This window comes from Vicia villosa, linkage group LG1 (genome assembly GCF_029867415.1).
Source record: "Vicia villosa cultivar HV-30 ecotype Madison, WI linkage group LG1, Vvil1.0, whole genome shotgun sequence".
Classification (NCBI taxonomy): Eukaryota; Viridiplantae; Streptophyta; class Magnoliopsida; order Fabales; family Fabaceae; genus Vicia; species Vicia villosa.
The window spans coordinates 123,566,103-123,593,342 of record NC_081180.1 but is presented as its reverse complement, the minus strand read 5'-3'; the positions used below and the strand labels follow the sequence as shown (position 1 = coordinate 123,593,342).

Here is a 27,240-nt window from a genome sequence, read left to right as displayed (position 1 = left end):
TTTGGTTTTTCATTTTTTTAATTGTTATTATATATTATTATATTATATTATAGGTGTATTATTATAATAGATAGATACATAGATGTCATTTTTTGCATTGAGAATATAATTGGGTTTTAATATCTAAGCAACTTAATAATTACAACCCTAAACAATTAAACCTTGGCCACGTGATGGAAAGAAAAAAACCAACAAAAGCTGGCTTGGAAAACACAGAACTCTACCACTTCAATTACTGCAACCTTTCATTGTTCAAAAAACCTTTTGTGTTCCATAGGCTGCATAAAACATGAACAAATGGAGAACCATTTCAATTCTGCTGCAACTCAATACCCTGTGATTTTCGCTCCTCCTCCATCTCAAGACAAAACCTTCGTCTCCATCACCTCCGCTGCGATTTTCACTCCTCCTCCATCTCAAGACACAACCTTCGTCTCCATCACCTTTGTCTCTAACTTCTGTTTAACACTATTTACATTCATCTCCATTTGATTCATCTTTGATAATTAACTGATATCTCTACTCTTCTTGCAGTGTTTGAAGGTGAAACATGTCTCGCCCAATTGAGCCATTGAAAGAAATCAATGATTCCGAAGATTTGTGGAAGATCGCAGTTAGATGCAAGCATCTATGGTCTGTCACAAGTTCTTCAAACAAAGAACACATGGAGATAGTTTTGGTTGATTCTAAGGTATTGTAGCAAGATATGGTTCCCCACTGATTACTTATAATATATTTTTTGTTGATTAACCACTAATGATGAAATGTTGATTTCTTGCATTGTGATATGATTCAAGCTGTTGTCCCTGCTTATTTGCTTTCGAAATTCAAATCTGAAATTGAAACAGGAAACTCTTATATCATGCAAAATTTTAAAGTTGGGAAGAATGATTTTGCTTTTAAGTCGACAAATCATACATACAAATTGATTTTTTGTGGGTCAACTTCTGTTAAGAAAGCAAAATTTCCTGACATCCCTCATAACTACCTTAACATTATTGGTTTGAATTCCATAGTTGAAGGAAGGTTTCAATCAAATGTTTTGGTTGGTAAGTTCACTACACCCTAAATTCATGTGTTATAATTTTTTTTGTTGAATAACTTTAACCAATCCATTTTTTATTTGTTAGATTTGATTGGAGGAATCACTGATATCTCTCAAACCCAAGTTAACGGTGACAACAACAAGAACATAATAGTTTTTTCAATTGTAGATGCCAGCAAAACAGTTATACAATGTACTCTTTGGGGGCAACTTGCAATTCAGCTATATGACTATTATAAAAATAATAAGCAAGGTTCTGATATTGTCATTGTGCTAATTAATGCAAGGGTTAAAGAGGCTCAAGGTAATTATGCATGATACAATAGGTTACATGTAACTGCATATTTTTTTTTGTATCCAACAGTTGTAACTGTTTCTTCAATTTCTTGTGATTCAGGAGGATTTCCAGTTAGTGTTTCCAACACATGGAATGGAACGAAATTGTTGATTAATGACCTTGCTATTGAAGAAGTTAAGAATCTAAAAGAAAGGTATTAAAGCAGGTGCTTATTTCTTTATTATTTGGTTTGGAATGCTTATTGGTTTTCTTCTTAACTGTGTTGCAAGAGATAAATTTATCTTAGTTCGTTGTTGGTTTTCTTCTTAAGTGGTTTTCTTTATGTTCGTTGTTAATTTGATTTGAATTGAATTAAATATTGTGTTTACATTTTTCAGACTTGGTGTTGATTTGCCTTTGTTATCATCTTCAAGTGTGCAATTTGAGGCAACGCAACTCATTTTATTCTGACTATGACAAATTTGTTTGGAAAGCTGAAATAATGAGTCTCTCTGAGATAACAAATCTGCAACATGTAAGAAAGTTTGAGTGTTCCCTTATATTGTTATCATTCTTAAAGCATCATATAACTGTATTTTATATTGGCCAACTTTGTAGGAAACAACCTGTGTTACCGTTGCTACCCTCGATAAGTTTGATGCTGGACAAATGGGATGGTACTATGATGGCTGTGTGGAATGCACAAGGAGTGTGACTGCCAAGGATGGAAAGCTAAAGTGTTTTAAGGAGCATATTAGCCCAGAACCTGTGCCACAGTATACTTTATATCCATTTTCCATTTCCAACTGGTACTGTTTATATTCCCTTACAAACAATGAAGTTTGATGTGTTCTCCTGGATGCCATGAATCATTTAGATATAAGCTTGATATAACAGCTGTTGACGGCAGTTCGAAGGCAAAGTTCGTCTTTTGGGACACAGACTGCGTGAAGTTAATTGGGAAGTCTGCTCTTCAAATGAAAATGGATTTAACACAGGTATGTAAATGTTGCATACAACAATATTTGAATCAATTTTTTTAATGTGTCTAATTCTTTGTATTCTTATAGTCTGGTGATTACGATCCACTTGAATTCCCTTACGAACTCGACTCAATATTGAAAAATGAATTGGCAATTAGAGCTGTGTATCAGCCTAAAAATGGACGACTTTCTGTCATTGGCTTCAAAACTGATGAATATGTGCGTAATAAAATTAAGGACAATTTCAAATTTGAAGAGGTAACCTTTGTAATCTTCGTTTGATGCGTGCTGAGTTTTCTTAGGTTGTACACTAACTGTTTGTCATTTTCAGTAGACCTCAAAAATTCAAGCACCAGAACCTCTTTCCCAGGATGATATGAAAAGCATTTATGTAAGTATTTTTTACATGTGATATTCTTTGTGTGCTGAGCAACATAACAACTGTGTCATAATTATAAATCTTATTGTTGCCTTTCTTTATTCATGATAGGAACTTGTATCTGCATCTGCAGAAAATGACCTGACCATTGAAAATTTAGGACTCACTCCATGTAAGAGACTTAAAAATGATGCAGTAGAAGATAATGATAGTGTACAACAATCATCAACCAAGATGGCCAAAGATATTAAAAAGGAGAAATAGTTAGCTTCACAATTTATAAGTTTTAAATTTACCATGCCTTATGATCAAGACAATTGGTTTATTTAAGTTGTTAAATGATGTTTTGTTTTGCTGTTCTGGTACTGAGTTTATCATGATTGTTCAAATCATTTTTTATATAGACAGAGTTTTTCTGAATTTGAGTTGCCCCATTTAGTTATGATATAGACAGGGTTTTCCTGGATTTGAGTTTAACATGTTGTGCATTGTTTCAACTATACTACTGTTTGAAATGTTTCTAATGAATTTGATATTGAATTGCTTAAATGATATACCCTCGCTGTCATATATAAATTGAAGATTCCAATTGATCGAATTCTGAAAAACATAAAGTTTTATCTTGAACATTGTCTTGTTGTATTGATATGCATTTGTATATGTTTTAAAAGTTAGAGTTGCTGGCATGGTTTATATTCTAAGTAAAAAAACACTCTAAGTAAAAAACACACCCTCTAAATAAGCCTAACTATCCACGTATTAAAAAACATAAACTTGGTCATTTTATAATGCTGACATTGTTAAATTGAAAATGCCCATAAAAATAGAATAATGTAAATCAATGTTATTAACAGATTTGTGAAACAGTTTTGAATTTTTAGTAGAGGTTTAGGTGAAACCTTATAAATTAATTGTAATAGGTTTTGGAAAACTATAAGTGTCATCATTACATAGATATTGGCTGACCCTTGGAATTGTTTGTGACAGATTAGGTTTCTAAATCCAAAATTATGAGTTTATTCTTGACAAGCCCATGGAACTTAAACCATTAAGCAAATTATGAAGTCGTGTAAACAATATATTTAGAAGTTCAAGAAAATTAACACATTGCCATGAATAGATCCAGTATAAACAAAATAAGTTACCTGATCTTGAATACTGTCATGGTTTAAGTTATAAACAAAGCCCATATAACTAAAGGCATCAACCAAAAATGGACAGACAATGTATACACATTGCGAATTTAACGAGAAAATTAGAGAACAACACCATAGATGCAAATTTAAACATTAAAGATAATGTAGTACTACCTTCATTATGAAGATTACTTAATCATACATCAAAATATGACATGGCCAATAAAACAAAAGTTATCAGCAACATGTCTAAAACAACATTCACAAAAAACCGATTGTTTTGATGGTACCCACAGTTAAGTTAAAATTAAAGACTAAAACAAACACACATAGACATATCATTTAATTGCTGATCTGCTTGACTTTCCTGTCAACTCTCGCATACAAGATTTCCTGGTCTGAATTATAGTTGAATACCACCTTATCTCCAACCTTCAGCTTTCTGTCCTTTACAAATGCATACCAACCATATCCAAGATACATCTCCACATATTTTCTGTTTGACTTCAAAATCTTACACTCATAAAAAGACAAGTCTTCAAGATCAAAAAGCCTGCATCCTGTTATGTCTGGTCTTAGAGCTTTCTTTATGATCTCCTGAGGGAATTGTTGCATTACAAATTGGTTGTTGTTACAAATGTTAACATCATTAATCGTACAAATATCAATTTAATATTGAAATCAGAAATCTTATAAATGATGCAGTAGAAGATAATGATAGTGTATAACAATCATTAACCAAGATGGCCAAAGATATTAAAAAGGAGAAATAGTTAGCTTCACAATTTATAAGTTTTAAATTTACCATGCTTTATGATCAAGACAATTAGTTTATTTAAGTTGTTAAATGATGTTTGGTTTTGTTGTTGCATTACAAATTGGTTGTTGTTACAAATGTTCACATCATTAATCGTACAAAACAAAATAATATTGAAATCAGAAATCTTACCATCACTTGATGACCTCTAACTTGGGACTTGGTGATCTCTTTTTCCCATGATATCTCTTTCTGCAGCCCTTGATCATTGTTATTCACCTGAGAAGGCTGGCCAACATCATGCTCCACTTTGACATCCTTCAACAGCGAATCATGGTTTACTCCAGAGGTTTGCCCTAATTCATTCACCAAAGCAGCAGGTTTGGTCTTTGAGCTTTGCCCTAATTCATCCTCCTCAACTTTCACTTCTTTCATTACAATTTTGGTGTTGCCATCAGAGACTTCATCGTCATCAGCTTTCATGCCTAATATGCAGTTGATTTCCTCAGTGTCAAGAGACAAAAACCCGTGTTCAAACACATGTACCCAGGTTTTTTCCAGATTATTAAAAAAACGATAAAATTTACTTACAACAAAGACAAACAGAGGTATGTAGTTTCTATCCATAACCTTACCCGCCACTCCATGAAGAATAAGACATTTTCACATGGATATGTTGGATCAAAGGCTTTTGGAGTGTGTTTATATGACTGGTTTTATATTTGCATGCAGGAGAGAATAGTAAGAGAAGATATGGGATTTGATTTTTGAGTATAACACAAGAAGAAAATCTGAAACCAAATCTCAAAGGCATGGCCTTGCAAAACGTGTCTGCCCTTTCACATTACATGTAGAAGTTGTTACTATTCATTGTTCACCCCATATACTTACTCCATTTACGGTTTCCAATGTTTTTTTCTTTTAATTTAATTGCTTTTTTCGTTAATGTCATTTCTTGTATTCAATGTTATCATTGATTGTAACTTTTTAGTGGTTTACCAACAGTTTTAATATTTTACCATTAATTGATTAAATGGAATAATTATGCTGACCAAACACTTAACCATCAACTTTAATATCCCCTCTCATGTCTTTAACATTTTTACTTTCATAATTAGAGGGTTAATTATTAAGGCTAAGCACGATAAAGCATATATCATATACCATTGTGCATGGACATTTAATAGGCATACACTTCCTTACCATATTCTCTCTGTTTTAATTGGCTGACTGTTCAAATAACAAAATAGGTATGAGAAAAAACTCTTCACATTTTCATCCTATTGATGATGTCTTTTATTTTGTTTGCATGAAGTATACTTAGTAAACCAGTAACATCAAAAAAATGGAATCACATGATTGTGAGAGTAAGAAAGTTGCAGCATTGGCAAGAAAAAGGAGGAAACAAATTCTCAGTGACAGAAGATTGAAAAGAAGTAGAGTTGGTGATAAAGAATTGAATTTTGAAGTTTGTTTTAGTAGGAACTATCATCCATCCATTGACAACATCAGAACACCACTGTCTAACATCACTTCTTCAGTGATGAATCAAAGGAATCAAAACTTGAATGCACATCCACCAGAGCTTCTAAGGTCATCACCAACAAGTAGAAACGTCGGTGTCAATCATTTTCAGAATTATATTCATCACTATGCTTATAAACTGAAGTCAAATACAACAACACCTAAAGTTGGTTCATGCAGCTCGAATTCAACATGTACTATGGATACTATGTCCCTAACCTGGTAGCTGCAACAACATATCAACGAAGAAAGTCAATTATTCAACCAAATACACCACGGCTGAGCAGACACCGTGCTTTCAATTCTCCTGTCAGCCTCAATACAAACACACCTTCAAGTGGTACAACATCTTCCTTTGTTGATCAAGTCTTCAAAAACGTTAATACACATCATAGTGGATCAGTCGTTTCATCTAGAAAACAATTGAATGTTGGTGCTATTCAATCTATGGCATCCAATCTATTCAAAAAATTCTGAAATATTGATGATTACGGTGAGTCTTCGTCCACAAGCAATATTCACCGCAACACACACGTTAATAACGAAGCAGATGAAACCGTTGAAGATGGAACAACGGATGAATCAATATCTGATAGTGATTGTGAATTCATAAATGCAAATCCTAACTATGACACATCATCAACTCTTGATGATGAAGAAAGCATAGAATCAAACTATACGCCGCAAAATCTTCCAGATTCTGGTATATATATATATATATATATATGACACTTTATTTTATACTTCAAAATAACTAATATGATTTGATTCCTGTAAACCATGCCATATTCAATTGGAAGTCATGAAACATCTATACTTGTGACTATTTTATTCTAAATTATGACTTGCTTCGTGTTTGTTTTAATAAAACAGGCTACTCGGATATCGGTGATCCAATTATTGAATGCATACGTTGTGGAGCACTGATGTGGTATCAAGAGAAGATATACAAATGAAAACATAGTGTTGTACCCAAATTCCAATTATGTTGTGGAAATGGTAAAGTTGTGCTACTGCTTTTGAATGAACCGCCACCATTACTAAAGCATCTATTGTTTGATAACAATGATACAGACTGTATAAACTATCAGCAGTATTGCAGATTGTACAACATTATGTTTGCCTTTACGTCACCCGGAATGAAGTTTGACAATAGATACCAATCGGCAGGAGGACCGCCTAACATTAGGATACATGGACAGACTTTCCATAGAATTGGGAGCATGCTCCCTTTGGATGGAGAAACACCAAAATTTGCATAGCTTTATATTTATGACACTGAGAATGAGATTCATCATAGAATGCAAGGAATAGGGTAATGCCTGAATTCTTACTTTGTTTTACGACATTATTCAGTTTTTTCCTTCTTCTATAGTTTATCATAACACATGGACACTAACTGTTTTATATAATGTGTTACAGTCATAATCCTAATGTGAATCCAGAAACGGTTCTTGATAACAGATTTGTTGTTCCTCACAATCCATATCTGTTGAAGAAATTTCAAGCTCACATTAATATGGAATGGTGTAATCAAGGTACTTCGGTTAAGTACTTATTTAAATATATAAACAAGGGGTATGACAGGATTACCGCTGCTGTCGTAGAAGGAGACAACGACAGTCCTTCGACCACTAAAAATGGCGATGAAATCAAGCAGTATCTTGATTGTAGATATGTCTCACTAAGCGAAGCATGTTGGAGAATATTTTCTTTTCCCATTCATGGAAGATCTCCTGCAGTAGAAAGATTATATTTTCATCTTGAGGGCGATAATTCGGTATATTATACCGATTATGAACTGATAGATGAGGTCCTTGAAAAACCAAGTGTGAAGGAATCAATGTTTACCGCTCGGATGGAAGCAAACAAAACATATCCAGAGGCCAGAAATATGACATACTGAAATTTCCTTACTAAGTTTGTTTATGATAAAAGTTACCAACGATGGAGACCGCGTAAGAGAGGGCACACCATTGGAAGACTAATTTGGGTTCCTCCAAGTACCGGTGAGTTGTATTACCTAAGAATGATGCTGACTGTTGCAAAAGGGCCAACATGCTACGAGGATATAAAAAAGGTCGGTGGAATTGTTCGGGACAGATTTAGAGATGCATGTTTTGAAATGGGATTTCTTAATGATGACAAGGAATATTTTGCAGCCATTAACGAGGCGAAAGATTGGGGTTCGGAACATTTTTTGAGAAAGTTATTTGTAACTATGCTACTGTCTGGTACAATTAATAGACCGCATCATGTTTGGCAAAAAACTTGGAAGACGTTGTCCGACGGTATTCTGCACCGACAAAGACAGTTAACTAATATAAGAGGTAAATTGTAGTGCTATATATATAGTTAAATTATTTGTTGTATGTATAACATGCATTTATGCATATCTCAAATTGATGTTTTCACAAACAAGGAATCTTCAAAAATATGTTCATTCTGATTGTCATACCCCAATTTTTGACCCTAAGATCATACATCATTTGCATTCAATCATCAATCAAGAGCACCACTGTGGAGTTTTATCTTTGATACTGTGATTATCTCTGAGGGGAATCATCAAGCACTTTTAGCTTTTTATTTGTTTTATACTAACCAAAATCCAAAAATATGTATTTTGTCTCTTTTGTTTATATTTTACAGGTAAAAGATCGAGCAGAAATTAAAACAGTGCAAGGAAACAGATTTTTGAAGATTTCACTATGGAAATCGATTTACCCATGAGGGAAATCGATTTCCCTGGGGCGAAATTCAAAAAATATAAGGAGGGAAGCATGACATCATTTGGCACCAATTTTCTTTGATCATTTTTGTCATTTTTACCAATTTTCCACCTCATCAAAATTAATTCCCTTCATTAAACCTTTTTTTAACCCCATTTTACCATTTTTACCATTTAAATACCATTTAAACACCAATTAAACACAAATTAATTACCAAATGCAAAAAGACCAAATTGCCACTACTCTTGCTCCCATCCTATAAATAGAGGTCTCTACTCCCTCATTTCTCAAGCTTTGATAGCCAAAAAAGTTCTTGCAAATTCATTTCTCAAGCTTTGAGAGCCAACAAACCCCTTGCAATTTCTCTCCTCATCCCTACCAAATTCACCAAAGCTCTTTGTTCTTTCATAAAGTTTGTGAGTCACACCTTGAACCTCACAAACTTTGAGCTAAACCACCATCCATTTCACTCTTTTTTCTTCAATTGTTGAGAGATCAAGATTTGTGTTGGTGATTCTTGAAGTAGATCTAAGTTTTGTTCAAGATTTGATAATTTTCTTCATCCTTTTTCATCTATCATAATGTGATTCTTTTGTGCTTGTGTGTGATGCATCTTTGATGCTATATTGGTCCTATTTGATGGTGAATTGATGGAAAATTCATGCTCTAATTGATGTGTGATCATAAGGTGTTTGTATGTTTGCTTAAGTCAAGTTTTATGCCTCCTAATGCTGATTTTTTGAATGCTGTGTGCAGGAAATAGATTTCCCTCTGTAGGAAATCGATTTCCACCTTATTTTTTTTCAAAATTTGAACTCTACACTCAGGAAATCGATTTCCTACAGAGGTAAATCGATTTCCTGCTGGCAGAATGTGGTTTTTTTGCCTTTTTTATGCTTGTTTTGGCTTCCTACTTCCTCCACTTCATTAATATCATTGGATCTAGGATGTTGATAGGTTTGAAAGGACCAAATCCATAATATTAGATGAATGATATTAATGATAGTGTGAGTTGATTTTACTTTATGCATTTTTATCTTCTTCTTCTCCTTTTTTTCTTTTGATCGATGAAAGTCTTAATACTTTGAGAATTCTTATGGATTCTTAGTAAAGACTAGATCGTTACCTATTTTCTTTTCGTGCGGTATTGCTTTCGGAGAATGATCTACATATCATGTCTCTCGCATGCATTAGCACATAAAGTTTTGACCGGCCTCGTTGTAGGGTGATTTCTATATAAATCACTTGGCGATCTGCTTAACATAGCGCAATATTTCGTGTCCCGAATAAAAAAAATCAAATATGGAAGAGAATTGTATGCGGTTGATTTAAGACTTGTGGAGGTTTATCGTGTAGTCGCTATGATTTTATCAAGCTTCTGATAAATTTCCATTGAATTTAAATCCGAGAACATCCTTCACTCACCATCGCTCTTCCCTACTAACTTTGATAACATACTTGACAAGTTTCAAGATGGTTATCTTTAACATCTAACAACTAACTTTAATTTCCGTAATTTATTATACCGCTCTTTATTTCTCGCTTTACCGCTTTATTTTATCATTTCATCATATTTACATTCCGCTATTTTTCCTTTGTCCATTTGGACGTTTATATTCCGCTATTTTCTCTTTGTCCATTTGGACATATGTTTATGTTTCCGCCATTTTCTCTTTGTCCACTTGGACCATACTTTACTTTTATGCTAAAACACTAATAAATAACGAAAATCTAAAAAACACTTAAGGTTCTCTTTCGGACAATTGGTTACTATCCCGAGCATCTTGGAGATTCAGACTTATGGACTTAGTACCTCTGGACCCTTACGATATTATTACTCTGTTGTTATTCTGTCTGTCTGGCATTGGATTGTTGTCTGTTTGTGTATGCAGGTATTTCCTTGAAAGCCCTTGATGGTTAGTTCCAAGGCATTGAAATAAGGATTTTACCCGAAAACAGCCGTTACTCTGTCCGATTTTCGTCAGAATTTTAATGTGCTTAATGCAAAGTGGTGCTAAGATAATAAATTCATCTGGATCCCCAAGTGATAATGTTGGTTTAGTATTGATATTCCAAAGGATGGGAAATCTACCTTGACTCACAATGTCAAGTGTTGGCTTCTTATTTCGGTTAGACCGTTTCTTTCCTTAGCTTTTATTTTACGCATTAGGATAGCCTCTTCATCTCCTCCCCTTCTTTAATTTTCAAAATCTTCTCTCTTTTTCCAAAACCTTCTTATGTTTGTAACCTTTTCAAAACCTTTCTCTTAAAATATCTTTTGCCCTTAGTGGCCTTTTTCTTCAAAAAGTTTAGACACGACTAATTGTTGAAACGAGTGGTGATACCCCACGATTTTGAAATTGATTGATATAATGAGATCTTTTCTGCATGAGAGAGCTAGTGGCATACTCGTTGGTTTTATCCGAGTTGGAGCCCTTCTTTCATTTGCGATGCAAAGAACTCGTTTGTTCTCATGCTCAAGATCAATGGCTGAGTATTTCTCTCCGACGACGATAAAGTGTTTATTCGTTTTTAAAACGTTTCCTTTTTAGCGGAACTACATTAGCTCTGACTTCTCCATTGCACCGAGGAGGTATGTAGGCACAAAGCTTAACGCTTTGACGAGCTTATTTTAAAAATAAAACAAACTCTTTTTAGCACACACGACACAGATTTTCAAAAAGGTTCCTGTGGAATACCACAGATATGAGGGGTGCTTAAAACCTCCCCCTTGTATAAACAACACCCGTACCTAAGATCTCTTCTTTTTTTGTTTTAAAAACAAACTTTGGGTTTTATTCGTTCTTTTCCCTTTTCCTTTGGAAACAATAAAGCGCGGTGGCGACTTTCACTGAAATATTGAGTCAAGTCAATTCCATGGCTTCGATCTCAGATTTTCCCCGCTACAGGAAAAATGGCGACTTCACTGGGGATCCAGTTTTAAGTGTGTTAAGCCTATTTTTGTTTATCTGTGTATTTTTATCTGTATATATTGTTGTGTGCTTTGTTTGTTTATTTTCTTTTTTTTCTTTTTGGTGCTCGATGGTTCCTCTGTGATGAGATAAAGTTCTAACCCGGACTTTGGTGAGTAACTTGAGATAGGAGGTGGTAAGACCAATAGTCGCATGTCAGGAGCAATCCTTAGCATGAGCGTCATATGGTGGAACCCCAATCAGTGGATGCCTCATGGAAGGTAGTAGATGTTGTTACGAACTATCGTAAGAACGCTATTACTTTCAATAGTGAGTGTCCGTAGAAGCTGAATGACCTAGAACCCTTTTAACCCATCTAAGCCTTTTTAGGATGTAGTGCAGAAACAAGTTCGAGTACCAATTTGAGCTTGTTGTCATGCGATGCTACGCTCAGACGAGGTCTGTTTAGGCATATTATTGGCGCCCATGAGCAATTGTGCGTGCCAGTAATATCCGATAGAAGACTGAAAACTCTGGGAACCTTTGTAGAACCCGTTCGGCAGGTACAAAATTCCCTAGTACATACCTTTGTGGGTGGTTCTTAACCTTGACTCCATGCTCGTGACGTCGAACCTTTGAACTTTGTTTGTGCGGCCGTGTGTGATCTTGATTGTGATTGATGCATAAACCATACATCCATGCATTCATTTGATTTCTAAGGAACTCACAGGTCTTTCTCTGTAAACATCATAAGTTTCATCAAACTCAATGGATCTTGGGTGTTGATGGGGTGAAAACTCTAATCCACCAAAATGAATGATTGATTTTGATGATAACTTGATCAAAGCTTTGATCCAATATAAGATTTACCTCCTTCATGTTTTGATCTTTACAAATTAATAACTTGAATTCCTTGAAAATCAAATAAATAAAAAAAACAAAAAAAAACAGCAATTGCATCATTTGCATACATACATCCAGGTTATCTAGAAAACTTATCCTTGTCTGTCTTCATCTTCAGAGTTTGTCTGTCTACTGTCAAGCTGATTCCTCGACACATTGAACTAGAAGCATGTATCTGAAAAGTATGGAAGAACTTCAACAAGACCAAGAGTTTCTAAGAGCAGAGGTCAGCGAGTTGAAAATTCAGATGAATCAAATTATGGAAATCCTGCAAGTCTTGTTGAAGAAAGAATGCAACATTCCTCCGGTTATCACAAAGCAAGTGAATACTCCTTTAGCCTTTTTTGTTGCTACTCCAACTCAAGGGCAACCATCTGTTATGTCATGTAATTCATATTTTGGAGTAGAGAAGGAAACGCCTATTTGCTTTCCTCGATCAGTGCTCCGTAGGACTCTACATCAACATTCGTTGTCTGTTCCTTCTCAAGGTAACAAAAAGCAGAAACAAGATCAGAATCGCGATAGGACTCATTTTGATCCTATTCCTATGTCATACACTGAATTATATCCTGCTTTGGTTCGAAAAGGGTTGATCACAACAAGATCCATGCCTCCTCCTCGAGATCCTCCTTCCAAAGGATTTCAGTCTGATCTTTGCTGTGAGTTTCATCAAGGTGGTGTAGGTCATGATTTAGAAGGCTGTTATGCACTGAGGACTAGAGTGCAAGAGTTGATGAGGACAAATGTTTTATCTTTCAAGGATGTTGGTCCCAATGTTGTCACTAATCCTTTGCCAGATCAAAGTGGCTGAAGATAAGTCAAAGCCCGATTTTCCTAAAGCCAAGTGTTTCAGACGAGATAGCTCATCTTTGTTGCTAATTAGTCACTGGGCCTTGTTTCTATACTGTTTGTATTTCCTTTATTGTGCTATTTACTTTTAGACTTTGTTTGTTTCTGAATGGTAATTTTAATGAAATGAGCATTGCATATTTTGAATTCATATCTACTATGTTTATACCTTCTTTTACAAAACTTTTTCTTCCATTTTCTTTCTCTATCAAACTTGTGTTTTATGCAAAGATTGGAGGGAGGATGATGACAACAAAATACCCAAGTTGTTGAACTGTATGCTTTCGAATAAAACTTTGCTGATGATGTACAGGCATTGTTTCAATTCCCAAACACTAGAGAAATAAGGAAGTTAATCCCTTGTCAACCCCTCTGAGCCTTCGAAGTTGGTGTTTCTTTTTGTACGAAAAACCCGCATTTTTAACCTGGGGCAGGGTAGTTCTCAGTTAATTTGGTTGTGCATTCTATTTTAAGAGAATCATGCAGTACACCTTTCAACAAAGGTTTCAATCGCAAGCTTCCTCCGCATTCATCAAAGAAGTGTTGGAGATGTCAATCAAAAGCCAATGATGGTTCATCAATCATTAAGCAAGGCAGTCACTATCTTTCAAAAAAAATATGTATCAAAAAATATATATAAAGAAAAGCCTGCTAAGTCAAAAATCCAAAAAAATGACTTAGGCAAAAATAAGGGCATCCCGCTGACTGTAAGTTCAAAAATAAACAGTTCAGGCAAAAGTTAGGGATATCAAAAGAAAAAGATGAAAAAAGAGAAGTCAATAAATTCCTCAAACAACAAAATGTTGTGATATCAAAAAGAAGAAGTGACTGCCATTTCAAAGGTTCTCTTTGCTTGTGAACTATCATTATCAAAGGTGCAATTCCATAAGTCTCTTGGAACCTGAATGCATGAGTTGAATTAACTGAGTTTTAGGACTAGAGATCATCACGAAGATGGGGTGGATACAATCAAATTTTTAGCCTTATATCCTTTGTTTCTGAAACCGTGAACCTGGCCACGTTATAACCTATGAAAGACCTAATTGAAGCAAGGTTTGTTTGAAAGCATACTACAACAAGGTTGCGTAAGCTGACTCCCATGAGATTTGCCAATCATTTGCTTTGATATCATATCTTTGCTTTATCTTTCACTTTGAATGTCTTAACCTTTATGTTTTGACCAGTGATTCCATTTGCTTTACATCAATAATATCATTTCAATAATGACTTTGATTTCAAAAATATGTTTTGAGCATTGCATTAAAATTACCATTCTTGAATGAACATTTTATTTGCAAGTAAGCACTCATCTTTCAGGAAGTTCAAACAGTCGAGAAACTTGATCAGTGATCCTATCAGGGGCACATTACTTCAAGATATCCTGTTATTAAGATGTCCAGTCAAGATTTGTTGATCAGAATATCATTTCAAGACTTATACTGGGGCAAGCCATCCCAGCATGCATTTCAAGAATTGAAGCCATGATCAGTTCATCCCGAGTACAGTTCAGCTGAAGCCATGATCAGTTAACTTGCAACAATTAATGATTCAGGGGCAATATTCTTCAGCAATCCCCAAGCAGTTCATCAGTCCTTCACAAAGGATCATCAGTTGATACAGCTACCAATGTGACAAAAGTTTGTTTAAGCATCTTCTTCCCAAGCAGAGTTGGCAGAGTTCCCGTGTTGAGGAATCGAGTTCCTATCGTGCCTCACAAAAGAGTCTCCCTCAGTTGTAATAAACAATTTGCATTGCATTGATCATATATTATGCATAGAAAAATTCAACATCATGCATTGAAACAAATTTCATACTCATTTGCATTTTTCGAGGTCCTGTTGCTATCAACATCTTCACCTTGAGATCAAAGTCCAACTTACTTGGCGCCTATCCAAAACAGATACTTGTTTGTCTTGTCAGTCTATTGTTGTTCCTTGATGTATCCTTTCTTCATTCAGTGTCATTCCTGAAAGATTTCGACCATGTTTTATCTTGGTTCCCTTCAATCATGTTTTATCTTGATTTCCTCTGATCATGCTTTATCCTGATCGCTTACACCATGTTTTATCTTGGTTCCCTTCAATCATGTTTTATCTTGATTGTCTCTAATCATGCTTTATCCTGATCGCTTTCGACCATGTTTTATCTTGGTTACCTAATCATGTTTTACCTTGATTGTCATTTGGTATATTTCAATCATGTTTTATCTTGATTGTCATTTGATGTTATCCAATCATGTTTTACCTTGATTATCCCTTAACGACATCCAATCATGTTTTACCTTGATGGACTTGTGATGATTATCTAATCATGTTTTACCTTGATTGTCTGTTGATGATTATCCAATCATGTTTTACCTTGATTATCCTTTGATGATATCCAATCATGTTTTACCTTGGTTGTCATTTGATGTTGTCCAATCATGTTTTACCTTGATGTAGCCACATTCATGTAGGCCTCAGATATTCTCTTCTCGAAGTTCAATCATGTTTTATCTTGAAAGCTTCTGTCGACTGTTTCTTTCTTTTGTGAAGTCCAAGTGCCATTCCTGGATAACACATACCTTTTCCCCAGTGGAATCCTTTCTTATCTCCCCAGTGGTGTTATACTTCTCTCAATTCCATAATCATACTTGATGCATCCATTAGCATCGCATTATACCTTAGGTTCAAAAATTGTGTGTTTTATATTTAAGTCTCTTCAATTACGTCGAGCTGAGGATTTTAACCCTCACATCTCCGGATAGAAGAAACTTAAATAGGGGCATCTGTCATACCCCAATTTTTGACCCTAAGATCATACATCATTTGCATTCAATCATCAATCAAGAGCACCATTGTGGAGTTTTATCTTTGATACTGTGATTATCTCTGAGGGGAATCATCAAGCACTTTTAGCTTTTTATTTGTTTTATACTAACCAAAATCCAAAAATATGTATTTTGTCTCTTTTGTTTATATTTTACAGGTAAAAGATCGGGCAGAAATTAAAACAGTGCAAGGAAACAGATTTTTGAAGATTTCACTATGGAAATCGATTTACCCATGAGGGAAATCGATTTCCCTGGGGCGAAATTCAAAAAATATAAGGAGGGAAGCATGACATCATTTGGCACCAATTTTCTTTGATCATTTTTGTCATTTTTACCAATTTTCCACCTCATCAAAATTAATTCCCTTCATTAAACCTTTTTTTAACCCCATTTTACCATTTTTACCATTTAAATACCATTTAAACACCAATTAAACACAAATTAATTACCAAATGCAAAAAGACCAAATTGCCACTACTCTTGCTCCCATCCTATAAATAGAGGTCTCTACTCCCTCATTTCTCAAGCTTTGATAGCCAAAAAAGTTCTTGCAAATTCATTTCTCAAGCTTTGAGAGCCAACAAACCCCTTGCAATTTCTCTCCTCATCCCTACCAAATTCACCAAAGCTCTTTGTTCTTTCATAAAGTTTGTGAGTCACACCTTGAACCTCACAAACTTTGAGCTAAACCACCATCCATTTCACTCTTTTTTCTTCAATTGTTGAGAGATCAAGATTTGTGTTGGTGATTCTTGAAGTAGATCTAAGTTTTGTTCAAGATTTGGTAATTTTCTTCATCCTTTTTCATCTATCATAATGTGATTCTTTTGTGCTTGTGTGTGATGCATCTTTGATGCTATATTGGTCCTATTTGATGGTGAATTGATGGAAAATTCGTGCTCCAATTGATGTGTGATCATAAGGTGTTTGTATGTTTGCTTAAATCAAGTTTTATGCCTCATAATGCTGATTTTTTGATTGCTGCGTGCAGGAAATCGATTTCCCTCTGTAGGAAATCGATTTCCACCTTTTTTTTCAAAATTTGAACTCTGCACTCAGGAAATCGATTTCCTACAGAGGTAAATCGATTTCCTGCTGGCAGAATGTGGTTTTTTGCCTTTTTTATGCTTGTTTTGGCTTCCTACTTCCTCCACTTCATTAATATCATTGGATCTAGGATGTTGATAGGTTTGAAAAGACCAAATCCATAATATTAGATGAATGATATTAATGATAGTGTGAGTTGATTTTACTTTATGCATTTTTATCTTCTTCTTCTCCTTTTTTTCTTTTAATCGATGAAAGTCTTAATACTTTGAGAATTCTTATGGATTCTTAGTAAAGACTAGATCGTTACCTATTTTCTTTTCGTGCGGTATTGCTTTCGGAGAATGATCTACATATCATGTCTCTCGCATGCATTAGCACATAAAGTTTTGACCGGCCTCGTTGTAGGGTGATTTCTATATAAATCACTTGGCGATCTGCTTAACATAGCGCAATATTTCGTGTCCCGAATAAAAAAAATCAAATATGGAAGAGAATTGTATGCGGTTGATTTAAGACTTGTGGAGGTTTATCGTGTAGTCTCCATGATTTTATCAAGCTTCTGATAAATTTCCATTGAATTTAAATCCGAGAACATCCTTCACTCACCATCGATCTTCCCTACTAACTTTGATAACATACTTGACAAGTTTCAAGATGGTTATCTTTAACATCTAACAACTAACTTTAATTTCTGCAATTTATTATACCGCTCTTTATTTCTCGCTTTACCACTTTATTTTATCATTTCATCATATTTACATTCCGCTATTTTTCCTTTGTCCATTTGGACGTTTATATTCCGCTATTTTCTCTTTGTCCATTTGGACATATGTTTATGTTTCCGCCATTTTCTCTTTGTCCACTTGGACCATACTTTACTTTTATGCTAAAACACTAATAAATAACGAAAATCTAAAAAACACTTAAGGTTCTCTTTCGGACTATTGGTTACTATCCCGAGCATTTTGGAGATTCGGACTTATGGACTTAGTACCTTTGGACCCTTACGATATTATTACTCTGTTGTTATTCTGTCTGTCTGGCATTGGATTGTTGTCTGTTTGTGTATGCAGGTATTTCCTTGAAAGCCCTTGATGGTTAATTCCAAGGCATTGAAATAAGGATTTTACCCGACAACAGCCGTTACTCTGTCCGATTTTCGTCAGAATTTTAATGTGCTTAATGCAAAGTGGTGCTAAGATAATAAATTCATCTGGATCCCCAAGTGATAATGTTGGTTTAGTATTGATATTCCAAAGGATGTGAAATCTACCTTGACTCACAATGTCAAGTGTTGGCTTCTTATTTCGGTTAGACCGTTTCTTTCCTTAGCTTTTATTTTACGCATTAGGATAGCCTCTTCATCTCCTCCCCTTCTTTAATTTTCAAAATCTTCTCTCTTTTTCCAAAACCTTCTTATGTTTGCAACCTTTTCAAAACCTTTCTCTAAAAATATCTTTTGCCCTTAGTGGCCTTTTTCTTCAAAAAGTTTAGACACGACTAATTGTTGAAACGAGTGGTGATACCCCACGATTTTGAAATTGATTGATATAATGAGATCTTTTCCGCATGAGAGAGCTAGTGGCATACACGTTGGTTTTATCCGAGTTGGAGCCCTTCTTTCATTTGCGATGCAAAGAACTCGTTTGTTCTCATGCTCAAGATCAATGGCTGAGTATTTCTCTCCGACGACGATAAAGTGTTTATTCGTTTTTAAAACGTTTCCTTTTTAGCGGAACTACATTAGCTCTGACTTCTCCATTGCACCGAGGAGGTATGTAGGCACAAAGCTTAACGCTTTGCCGAGCTTATTTTAAAAATAAAACAAACTCTTTTTAGCACACACGACACAGATTTTCAAAAAGGTTCCTGTGGAATACCACAGATATGAGGGGTGCTTAAAACCTTCCCCTTGTATAAACAACACCCGTACCTAAGATCTCTTCTTTTTTTGTTTTAAAATCAAACTTTGGGTTTTATTCGTTCTTTTCTCTTTTCCTTTGGAAACAATAAAGCGCGGTGGCGACTTTCACTGAAATATTGAGTCAAGTCAATTCCATGGCTTCGATCTCAGATTTTCCCCGCTACAGGAAAAATGGCGACTTCACTGGGGATCCAGTTTTAAGTGTGTTAAGCCTATTTTTGTTTATCTGTGTGTTTTTATCTGTATATATTGTTGTGTGCTTTGTTTGTTTATTTTATTTTTTTTCTTTTTGGTGCTTGATGGTTCCTCTGTGATGAGATAAAGTTCTAACCCGGACTTTGGTGAGTAACTTGAGATAGGAGGTGGTAAGACCAATAGTCGCATGTCAGGAGCAATCCTTAGCATGAGCGTCATATGGTGGAACCCCAATCAGTGGCATAAGTTGACAGTCCCACTAGTACACATTTTTTGAAATATAACAATTTACATTATGCATGATAGATGAACAACGCTCAATCTTTGAAAAAATCATGGAAGCTGTCGAAAAACAAAGAGAAGGGGTCTTTTTTTACATGGTTATGGAGGGACCGGTAAAACTTTCATGTGGAGGACACTATCAACTGCACTTCGTTCAAAGAAAAAAATTGTGCTTGCTGTTGCTTCAAGCGGTATATCTTCATTATTATTACCAGGTGGACGAACTGCTCATTCCAAGTTCAAAATTCCTGTGCCAACACTCGACAACCCCACTTGCAATATTGACAAAAACACTTAACATTCTCAGTTATTCGAGGCAACAGATGTGATAATATGGGATGAAGCACCTATGGCTCATAAAAATTGCTTTGAGGCATTGGATAGAACACTTAAAGACGTCATGACCAAGAAGGGTCTTGGGAATAAAATCTTCGGCGGCAAAGTTGTTGTTTTTGGAGGAGACTTCAGACAGATTCTTCCAGTTGTTCCGAGAGCAGGGCGTTCTGATATTGTTCATGCATCCATATGCTCCTCTTATATTTGGGACTATTGTCAGGTTCTAACACTAACAAAAAACATGAGACTTCAGCAGGGAAGAGATAATACAAGTTCTAAGGAATTAGCGGAGTTCTCAAAATGGATTTTAAATGTCGGTGATGGTAAGATATCTGAACCAAATGATGGATTGGTGAACATAGAGATTCCTCAAGATTTATTGATTAAGAATTATGAAGATCCTATCAAAGATATTGTTGAAAATACATATCCCAATTTGGTTAATGTATTCCAAGATGTTGCATATCTACAAGGAAAATCAATTCTTGCCTCAACCATTGAAGTTGTGGATAAGATCAATCATTATGTATTGGACCTAATACCAGGTAAAAATTATTTACTTTTTTTTATGCATGGGAAAAAGAATAAGTCAAATATCATGTTGAATTTACTAATGTTTGTATCTTTCTGTTAATTCTTTTTAGGAGAAGAGAAAGAGTATCTTAGTTACGATTCAATTGATAGAACTTATACGAGTTATACCGAAGCTTATGAAGTGCTAACTCCAAAATTTCTTAGCAAATTAAGAACATCAGGTTTACCAAATCATAGAATCAAATTGAAAGTTGGTACTCCCATTATGTTTATGAGAAATTTGGACCAATCAGATGGATTATGTAATGGAACAAGATTGATTGTTACAAGATTGGCCAATCATGTCATTGAGGCAAAAATTATTTCTGGCAAGAACATAGGTAACCTTTTTTACATTCCTCGAATGTCTATGTCACCTTCTGAGTCACCATGGCCATTTAAGTTGATTAGGAGACAATTTCCGATTATTGTCTCTTACGCAATGACAGTTAATAAGTCTCAAGGCCAGTCTCTTGATAGTGTTGGGTTGTATTTGCCTTCTCCCGTGTTTAGTCATGAACAACTTTATGTTGCAATTTCAAGAGTTACTACAAAAAGTGGTCTTAAAATCTTAATACACGACAAAGAGAATGTTATGTGCTCCACTACTACAAATGTTGTATACAAGGAGGTTTTCCAATCACTTTGTTAGATGGTAAGCTTATTCTTCTTTTCTATCTTTGTATTTGTAGATGAAACACACAATATTTATATGCCTTAAAGTTTATTCTTATTCATATATTGTTTTATACATTTTATAATGTAGGTATATGATGCATGTTGTTGACTGGTTGCAATCATACAAGAAGATAGCATCTGATATTTATACCAGCAAATATGTTTATTGTTTTTATTTAAAGACATAAAAAATTGAATGTATTAATAGCTTTTTCATTGTTTTACCGTTGTGTATCATGTGTTTAAGTTTTATTAATATTTACTAAAACTTGGAAAACATTTTGGGTAAATATATGTCGTTAATTTATATAAGGAAACTTTACAAGTGATAGACTTATACATGTAATATGATGTTACGACCAAACCCGTCCGACAACACGGGTTTCCTACTAGTTATAAATTATATATCATTTGCAATTATAAATTTAAAATATTGATTACGGTTATATTGTTGTGAGGGTTTACCTTCACACTAGAAAGTGGAGTTTGTTTTCTGTTTCCACTTTGTTTCCAGCTATAATCAACTTGTTAGAAAACATAATGAAAATATATTCCAGCAGTGTGTGTTTGAATTTTGGAACATAAGTGATTATTATCCAAACCACTCACCCTGTCTCCGTCAACTAACGTGTACAAACAAAACCAGAACAACAATATCCATATGCGCCCCTTGATTCACCTCTCACATTATTTGACTCATTTTTTATAAATATTATATCTCTCATTTCAACTTTCACCCATTATTCACCACCTTCACCTCTCTTTACTTTATATATACACACACAATATAAACATTTCCCATAATAATCACATCCTCTATTATTTACCTTGCGAGTGAAGAAACAAAAAAAAAACAAAAATGGAAACTCAAGAGAATCAACATGAGTCCTGGTCGGAGCCAGAAACCACCACAGAAAGCCGAAGAACCCGCGTGAGCTTCAGCGGCCCTCTTAGCGGGCCGCTGAGCGGGCCTTTAGTAACCAACAAGCACCGTAACGGAAGCAAGAACAAAAGCGCGAGGTTTAAGAACGATGACGGAGAAATGGTGGAAATAACACTTGACGTTCGTGACGACTCCGTTTCTGTTCAGAATATTCGCGGTGGAGACTCCGAAACAGCTTTCCTGGCGAGCCGGCTCGAGATGAAGCCGTCTTCGCTATCGTCTCGGCTGAGACAGGTTTCCCAGGAACTGAAGCGCATGACGTCTTTTAAGACTTTTGATAAGGTTGATAGATCGAAATCCGGTGCTGCTCGTGCTCTACGAGGTCTTAAGTTTATGACAAAAAGTGTTGGTAGTGATGGTTGGTCACAAGTTGAGAAACGGTTTGATGAATTGTCTGTTGATGGAAAATTGCCCAAGACTCGGTTTAGCCAGTGCATAGGTAAGTCAATATCATAACCAGAGTTTTAAAAAATGATCCGCATGACCATTTTTTAAAACCCTGATCATAATCAAAATTTGAATTTTATTTATTCATTTTGAAATACATTGGAGGTGAAAATGAAAACTATTATAGGAATGCATGAATCAAAAGAATTTGCTGGGGAGTTATTTGAAGCGTTAGCACGTCGTCGAGGTATCTCTACGGCGTCCATAACTAAGGAAGAGTTGCGAGAATTTTGGGAGCAGATTACTGATCAAAGCTTTGATTCAAGGCTTCAGACATTTTTTGACATGTAAGAACACTTCTGAATTTTTTATTTATTTTATTATGTGTGATAAAAAAGCTAATTAAAATTTTCTTTTAATAAGCAAAATTTAAGTAGTGACTTGTTTGTGAGGATGAAAAAGATGGCTAAACGGGTTTTATTGGCTTCAAAATAGAAATGTGTCCGTATTTGGACAAAAATGTCCAAGTTGAGTGTTTAGTTTTCTAATCATGTTTGAGTCAAAAAGTAATAAATCTAATCATGTGGAAAATCGTTACAGATTGTGTGGACTTGGTTTAAAATATTTTGTAATTGTTTTGTAATAGCTAAACAACACTTTGTTGCTTAATTGAATTTGCTTTCTTTTATAGACGGAACTTGTTTTCTAATACTATATAGTACTACTTGCTATTTTTAAAGTTTATTAATTAATTGATGAGCATGTTAATTTTTGCAACAAAAAAAGTAGAATCTTATTGGAGTAATGTGAAATGCAACATTTTTATGTGAACACTCATATCATATCTCTCAAATTTTATTGGAACACTTAAGAAAAGTACCCATACCCATTATAACTAGTACTTAAGAATTTTCCATTTTTTAATCTATTTTTCTAATCAACTTCATTCCGTTTCTCTTCTGAAGAGACAATTTATTAATTATGATATATAATTCAAGCACAATTTTTTCAATCCACTTCATTTAGTTTGCGTGTATAGTTCATGTACATTTTTTTAATTAGAGTTAATATACATTTTTAGTCGGTAGAAAACTATCCCTCTAGATGAATATTGGAATATTCTTTAGTGTTGGAATTATTTATTCACTCTTCAGCGTACCCTTGAACAAAGTTTGTTATAAGAATTAAAAAGTAAAGCAAACAAAACAAAGAGTATCACATGCATGGATCACGTATCTATCAATAATGGTTAGGTTGTTGAGTATAGAAAAATATACTTGGAATGACTCAGCATGATTTGAACAACATCAAGCATGCGTAACTTTAGTCAAAATAGAAGAATATTTTGGAACCTAATGTCAAAAATACTGTTAGTTTTTTTAACAACTTATCCTCTTACTCATAGTCTTCACTCGTGCCACTCTGCCAGGGTGGACAAGAATGCTGATGGAAGAATCACAGAAGAAGAAGTAAAAGAAGTAAGTTATTAATTATTATTTTTTGAAGAAATGATTATTATTATTAGGTGAATTATTATCGGATAGAAAGAAAAGTCAAGTCCAGACTCAAAAGACAGCTCAGTTGGTAGTTAGATAAGAATATCAACAGAGTGTGAGTTCAAACTTATGACATCTCACTTATTCATAATGTTGTCGTAATTTTCATTTTTTTTCTTCAGATTATCACATTAAGTGCTTCGGCAAATAAGCTCTCAAAGTTACAAGAACGAGCAGAGGAATATGCTGCCCTTATCATGGAAGAGCTGGACCCAAACAACCTTGGATATATTGAGGTTTCTATTCTTTAAATTTAAAGATTGTATGAATTAATCTTTCAAACACGGACACCAGAAACACGACATCTACACTGACAAGTGACACTGGTTAACCTTCATTAAGTTTTTGTCATTTTTTGCAGTTGTACAACTTGGAAATGCTTCTTTTACAAGCACCAGCACAATCAGCACACATAACTACAGATAGTAGAGTGTTAAGCCAAATGTTAAGCCAGAAGTTAGTCCCTACCAAAGAACACAACCCTATAAAACGAGCTTTTAGAGAACTATCCTATTTCATGGAAGATAATTGGAAACGTATTTGGATCATAGCTCTATGGCTTTCCATTTGTGCAGCACTTTTCACTTGGAAGTTCATTCAATACAAGCGTCGCGCCGTTTTCCATGTCATGGGCTATTGTGTAACCACGGCTAAGGGCGGCGCGGAGACACTCAAGTTCAACATGGCTTTAATCTTGTTACCTGTATGTAGAAACACTATCACTTGGCTCAGGAGCAAGACCAAGCTTGGAATGGCGGTTCCGTTTGATGATAACATCAACTTTCATAAGGTGATAGCCTTTGGCATTGCTATTGGGGTTGGATTACATGCAATTTCACATTTGACTTGTGACTTTCCAAGGCTATTGCATGCAACAGATGAAGAATATGAACCCATGAAACAGTTTTTTGGGGATCAAAGGCCTAATAATTATTGGTGGTTCGTTAAAGGGACCGAGGGTTGGACCGGGGTTGTCATAGTTGTTCTTATGGCCTTAGCTTTTGTTTTAGCCCAACCTTGGTTCCGTCGTAATAAGCTTAACCTTCCAAAACCCCTCAAGAAACTCACTGGTTTTAATGCATTTTGGTATTCTCATCACCTTTTTGTCATTGTCTATGTGCTTTTCATCATTCATGGATACTTTCTTTACCTTAGCAAGAAATGGTACAAGAAAACGGTACATGCTCTTACTCAAATCAATGTGTTTTTTGTTCCATTTTATTTATATTTTAGTTCGCTAAATTTTCGTTACAAAATTGTGATATAGACATGGATGTATCTCGCGGTTCCTATGATACTATATGGATGTGAAAGACTACTTCGCGCATTTAGATCTGGTTACAAATCTGTGAAGATACTAAAGGTTGCAGTGTACCCGGGAAATGTACTCGCATTGCATGTGTCTAAACCTCAAGGATTTAAGTATACTAGTGGACAGTATATTTATGTTAATTGTTCAGATATTTCTCCATTTGAATGGTATGTACCTAATATAAATTCAAAGTCCTAATATTTTTGTTAATATTCATCAAAAAAGGTTGTTAATTTTACTTGCAATTTGTCTCTAGGCATCCCTTTTCTATAACATCAGCTCCTGGAGATGATTATATAAGTGTTCACATTAGAACTTTGGGTGATTGGACATCACAACTCAAGGGTATTTTCGCCAAGGTAAAATACTTATACACAAGATTAAAGTAATATTATAAGTTGTACATTTCTTCGATGATGTTCGTCTTCATAACATAAATTACTTGCATCATCATGGTTTATGCAGGCGTGCCAACCAGCAAATGATGGCCAAAGTGGTCTTCTACGCGCTGATATGCTACCGGGCAAGCCAAGCCTACCAAGGTATATATAACGAAAAATTGACAGTGTAAACATGATCATGTATATAAATTAAATTTCTCAAAACAAATTGTAGGATGCCAAGGCTAAGAATTGATGGACCTTATGGAGCACCAGCACAAGACTACAAAAACTACGAAGTCCTTCTTCTAGTAGGTTTAGGAATCGGTGCAACGCCTTTGATTAGCATACTCAAGGATGTGCTAAACAACATTAAGCAACAAGAAGAAGATTTAGAAGAAGGAGAAATAGAAAGCGGAGTTAAGAGCAATAAGAAAAAGCCTTTTGCAACCAAACGGGCCTATTTCTATTGGGTTACACGCGAGCAAGGTTCGTTTGAATGGTTTAAAGGAGTGATGAATGAGATAGCGGAGAATGATAAAGAAGGAGTAATCGAGCTTCACAATTATTGCACAAGCGTGTATGAAGAAGGCGATGCTCGTTCGGCTTTGATCACGATGCTTCAATCGCTTCACCATGCCAAAAGTGGTGTCGATGTAGTTTCGGAGACAAGGGTTAAAACACATTTTGCTAGGCCGAATTGGCGTAGTGTCTATAAACATGTTGCTCTTAAACACCCTGATAAAAGAGTTGGTAAGTATTGATTTTACTCTTATAAATAAGTTAAGTTCTTGAAATTTTTAAGTTAACATATCTTTTAGCCAATTTGTTTCATTCTTATAGGTGTTTTTTACTGTGGAGCACATGGATTGGTTGGAGAATTAAGAAAATTTTCTTTGGATTTTTCCAGAAAAACAGGCACCAAGTTTGATTTTCATAAAGAAAATTTTTAGATTCTTTTTGACATACAGTTGAATATTTTTTACTGTATAGGTATATATATTGTTGTAAACATATAGTTGAATGGAATAATGTATAATAGAATTTAGGCATACTGATTTGGCATAAATGTGATTTGAAGTCTATTTTGTTTAGAATACCCTCTGTAAGAAATGTGATGTAAAATTTTGCAGTTTTGGACTAGCTTTTGCTGCAACTATTATTGCAAGATTCATAAGCTATAATTTGAATTAGATTGAGAATTCTCTATAATATTTACATGTTATCTTAGATGAATTGTCTTTTGTTAATAAGAGGTATACTTAAAAAGTAAATAAATGTATCTAAAAATGTCTAGAGAATCTTATATTTAAGATCA

The 27,240-nt window shown here is 34.8% G+C and overlaps 2 protein-coding genes and 1 pseudogene across 2 annotated transcripts; all 3 read left to right on the top strand.

Moving 5' to 3' along the window:
- Nucleotides 1-787: 787 nt before the first annotated feature.
- Nucleotides 788-2,948, top strand: LOC131653249 (uncharacterized). Its single transcript, XM_058923339.1, has 8 exons — nt 788-1,049; nt 1,131-1,349; nt 1,443-1,536; nt 1,721-1,769; nt 1,941-2,098; nt 2,200-2,320; nt 2,393-2,563; nt 2,796-2,948. The coding sequence occupies exons 1-8, from the start codon at nt 788-790 to the stop codon at nt 2,946-2,948; spliced, it is 1,227 nt and encodes a 408-aa protein (XP_058779322.1).
- Nucleotides 2,949-8,130: 5,182 nt separating this feature from the next.
- Nucleotides 8,131-21,318, top strand: LOC131653242 (uncharacterized; annotated as a pseudogene).
- Nucleotides 21,319-21,978: 660 nt separating this feature from the next.
- LOC131644074 (respiratory burst oxidase homolog protein B-like) lies at nt 21,979-27,223 on the top strand. Its single transcript, XM_058914466.1, has 10 exons — nt 21,979-22,726; nt 22,862-23,021; nt 24,104-24,152; nt 24,353-24,466; nt 24,592-25,407; nt 25,498-25,709; nt 25,799-25,901; nt 26,008-26,084; nt 26,158-26,675; nt 26,766-27,223. The coding sequence occupies exons 1-10, from the start codon at nt 22,204-22,206 to the stop codon at nt 26,873-26,875; spliced, it is 2,682 nt and encodes an 893-aa protein (XP_058770449.1). The 5' UTR covers nt 21,979-22,203; the 3' UTR covers nt 26,876-27,223.
- The last annotated feature ends 17 nt before the right edge of the window (nt 27,224-27,240 follow it).

Bases quoted from the DNA above. Each gene is read 5' to 3' on its own strand.
- LOC131653249 (XM_058923339.1), top strand. From the start codon at position 788: ATGATTCAAGCTGTTGTCCCTGCTTATTTGCTTTCGAAATTCAAATCT. The intron at 1,350-1,442 runs GTAATTATGCAT...CTTGTGATTCAG, and splicing joins AAGGGTTAAAGAGGCTCAAG to GAGGATTTCCAGTTAGTGTT. The intron at 1,537-1,720 runs GTATTAAAGCAG...TACATTTTTCAG, and splicing joins GTTAAGAATCTAAAAGAAAG to ACTTGGTGTTGATTTGCCTT.
- LOC131644074 (XM_058914466.1), top strand. From the start codon at position 22,204: ATGGAAACTCAAGAGAATCAACATGAGTCCTGGTCGGAGCCAGAAACC. The intron at 26,085-26,157 runs GTATATATAACG...AACAAATTGTAG, and splicing joins GGCAAGCCAAGCCTACCAAG to GATGCCAAGGCTAAGAATTG. The intron at 26,676-26,765 runs GTAAGTATTGAT...TCATTCTTATAG, and splicing joins ACACCCTGATAAAAGAGTTG to GTGTTTTTTACTGTGGAGCA.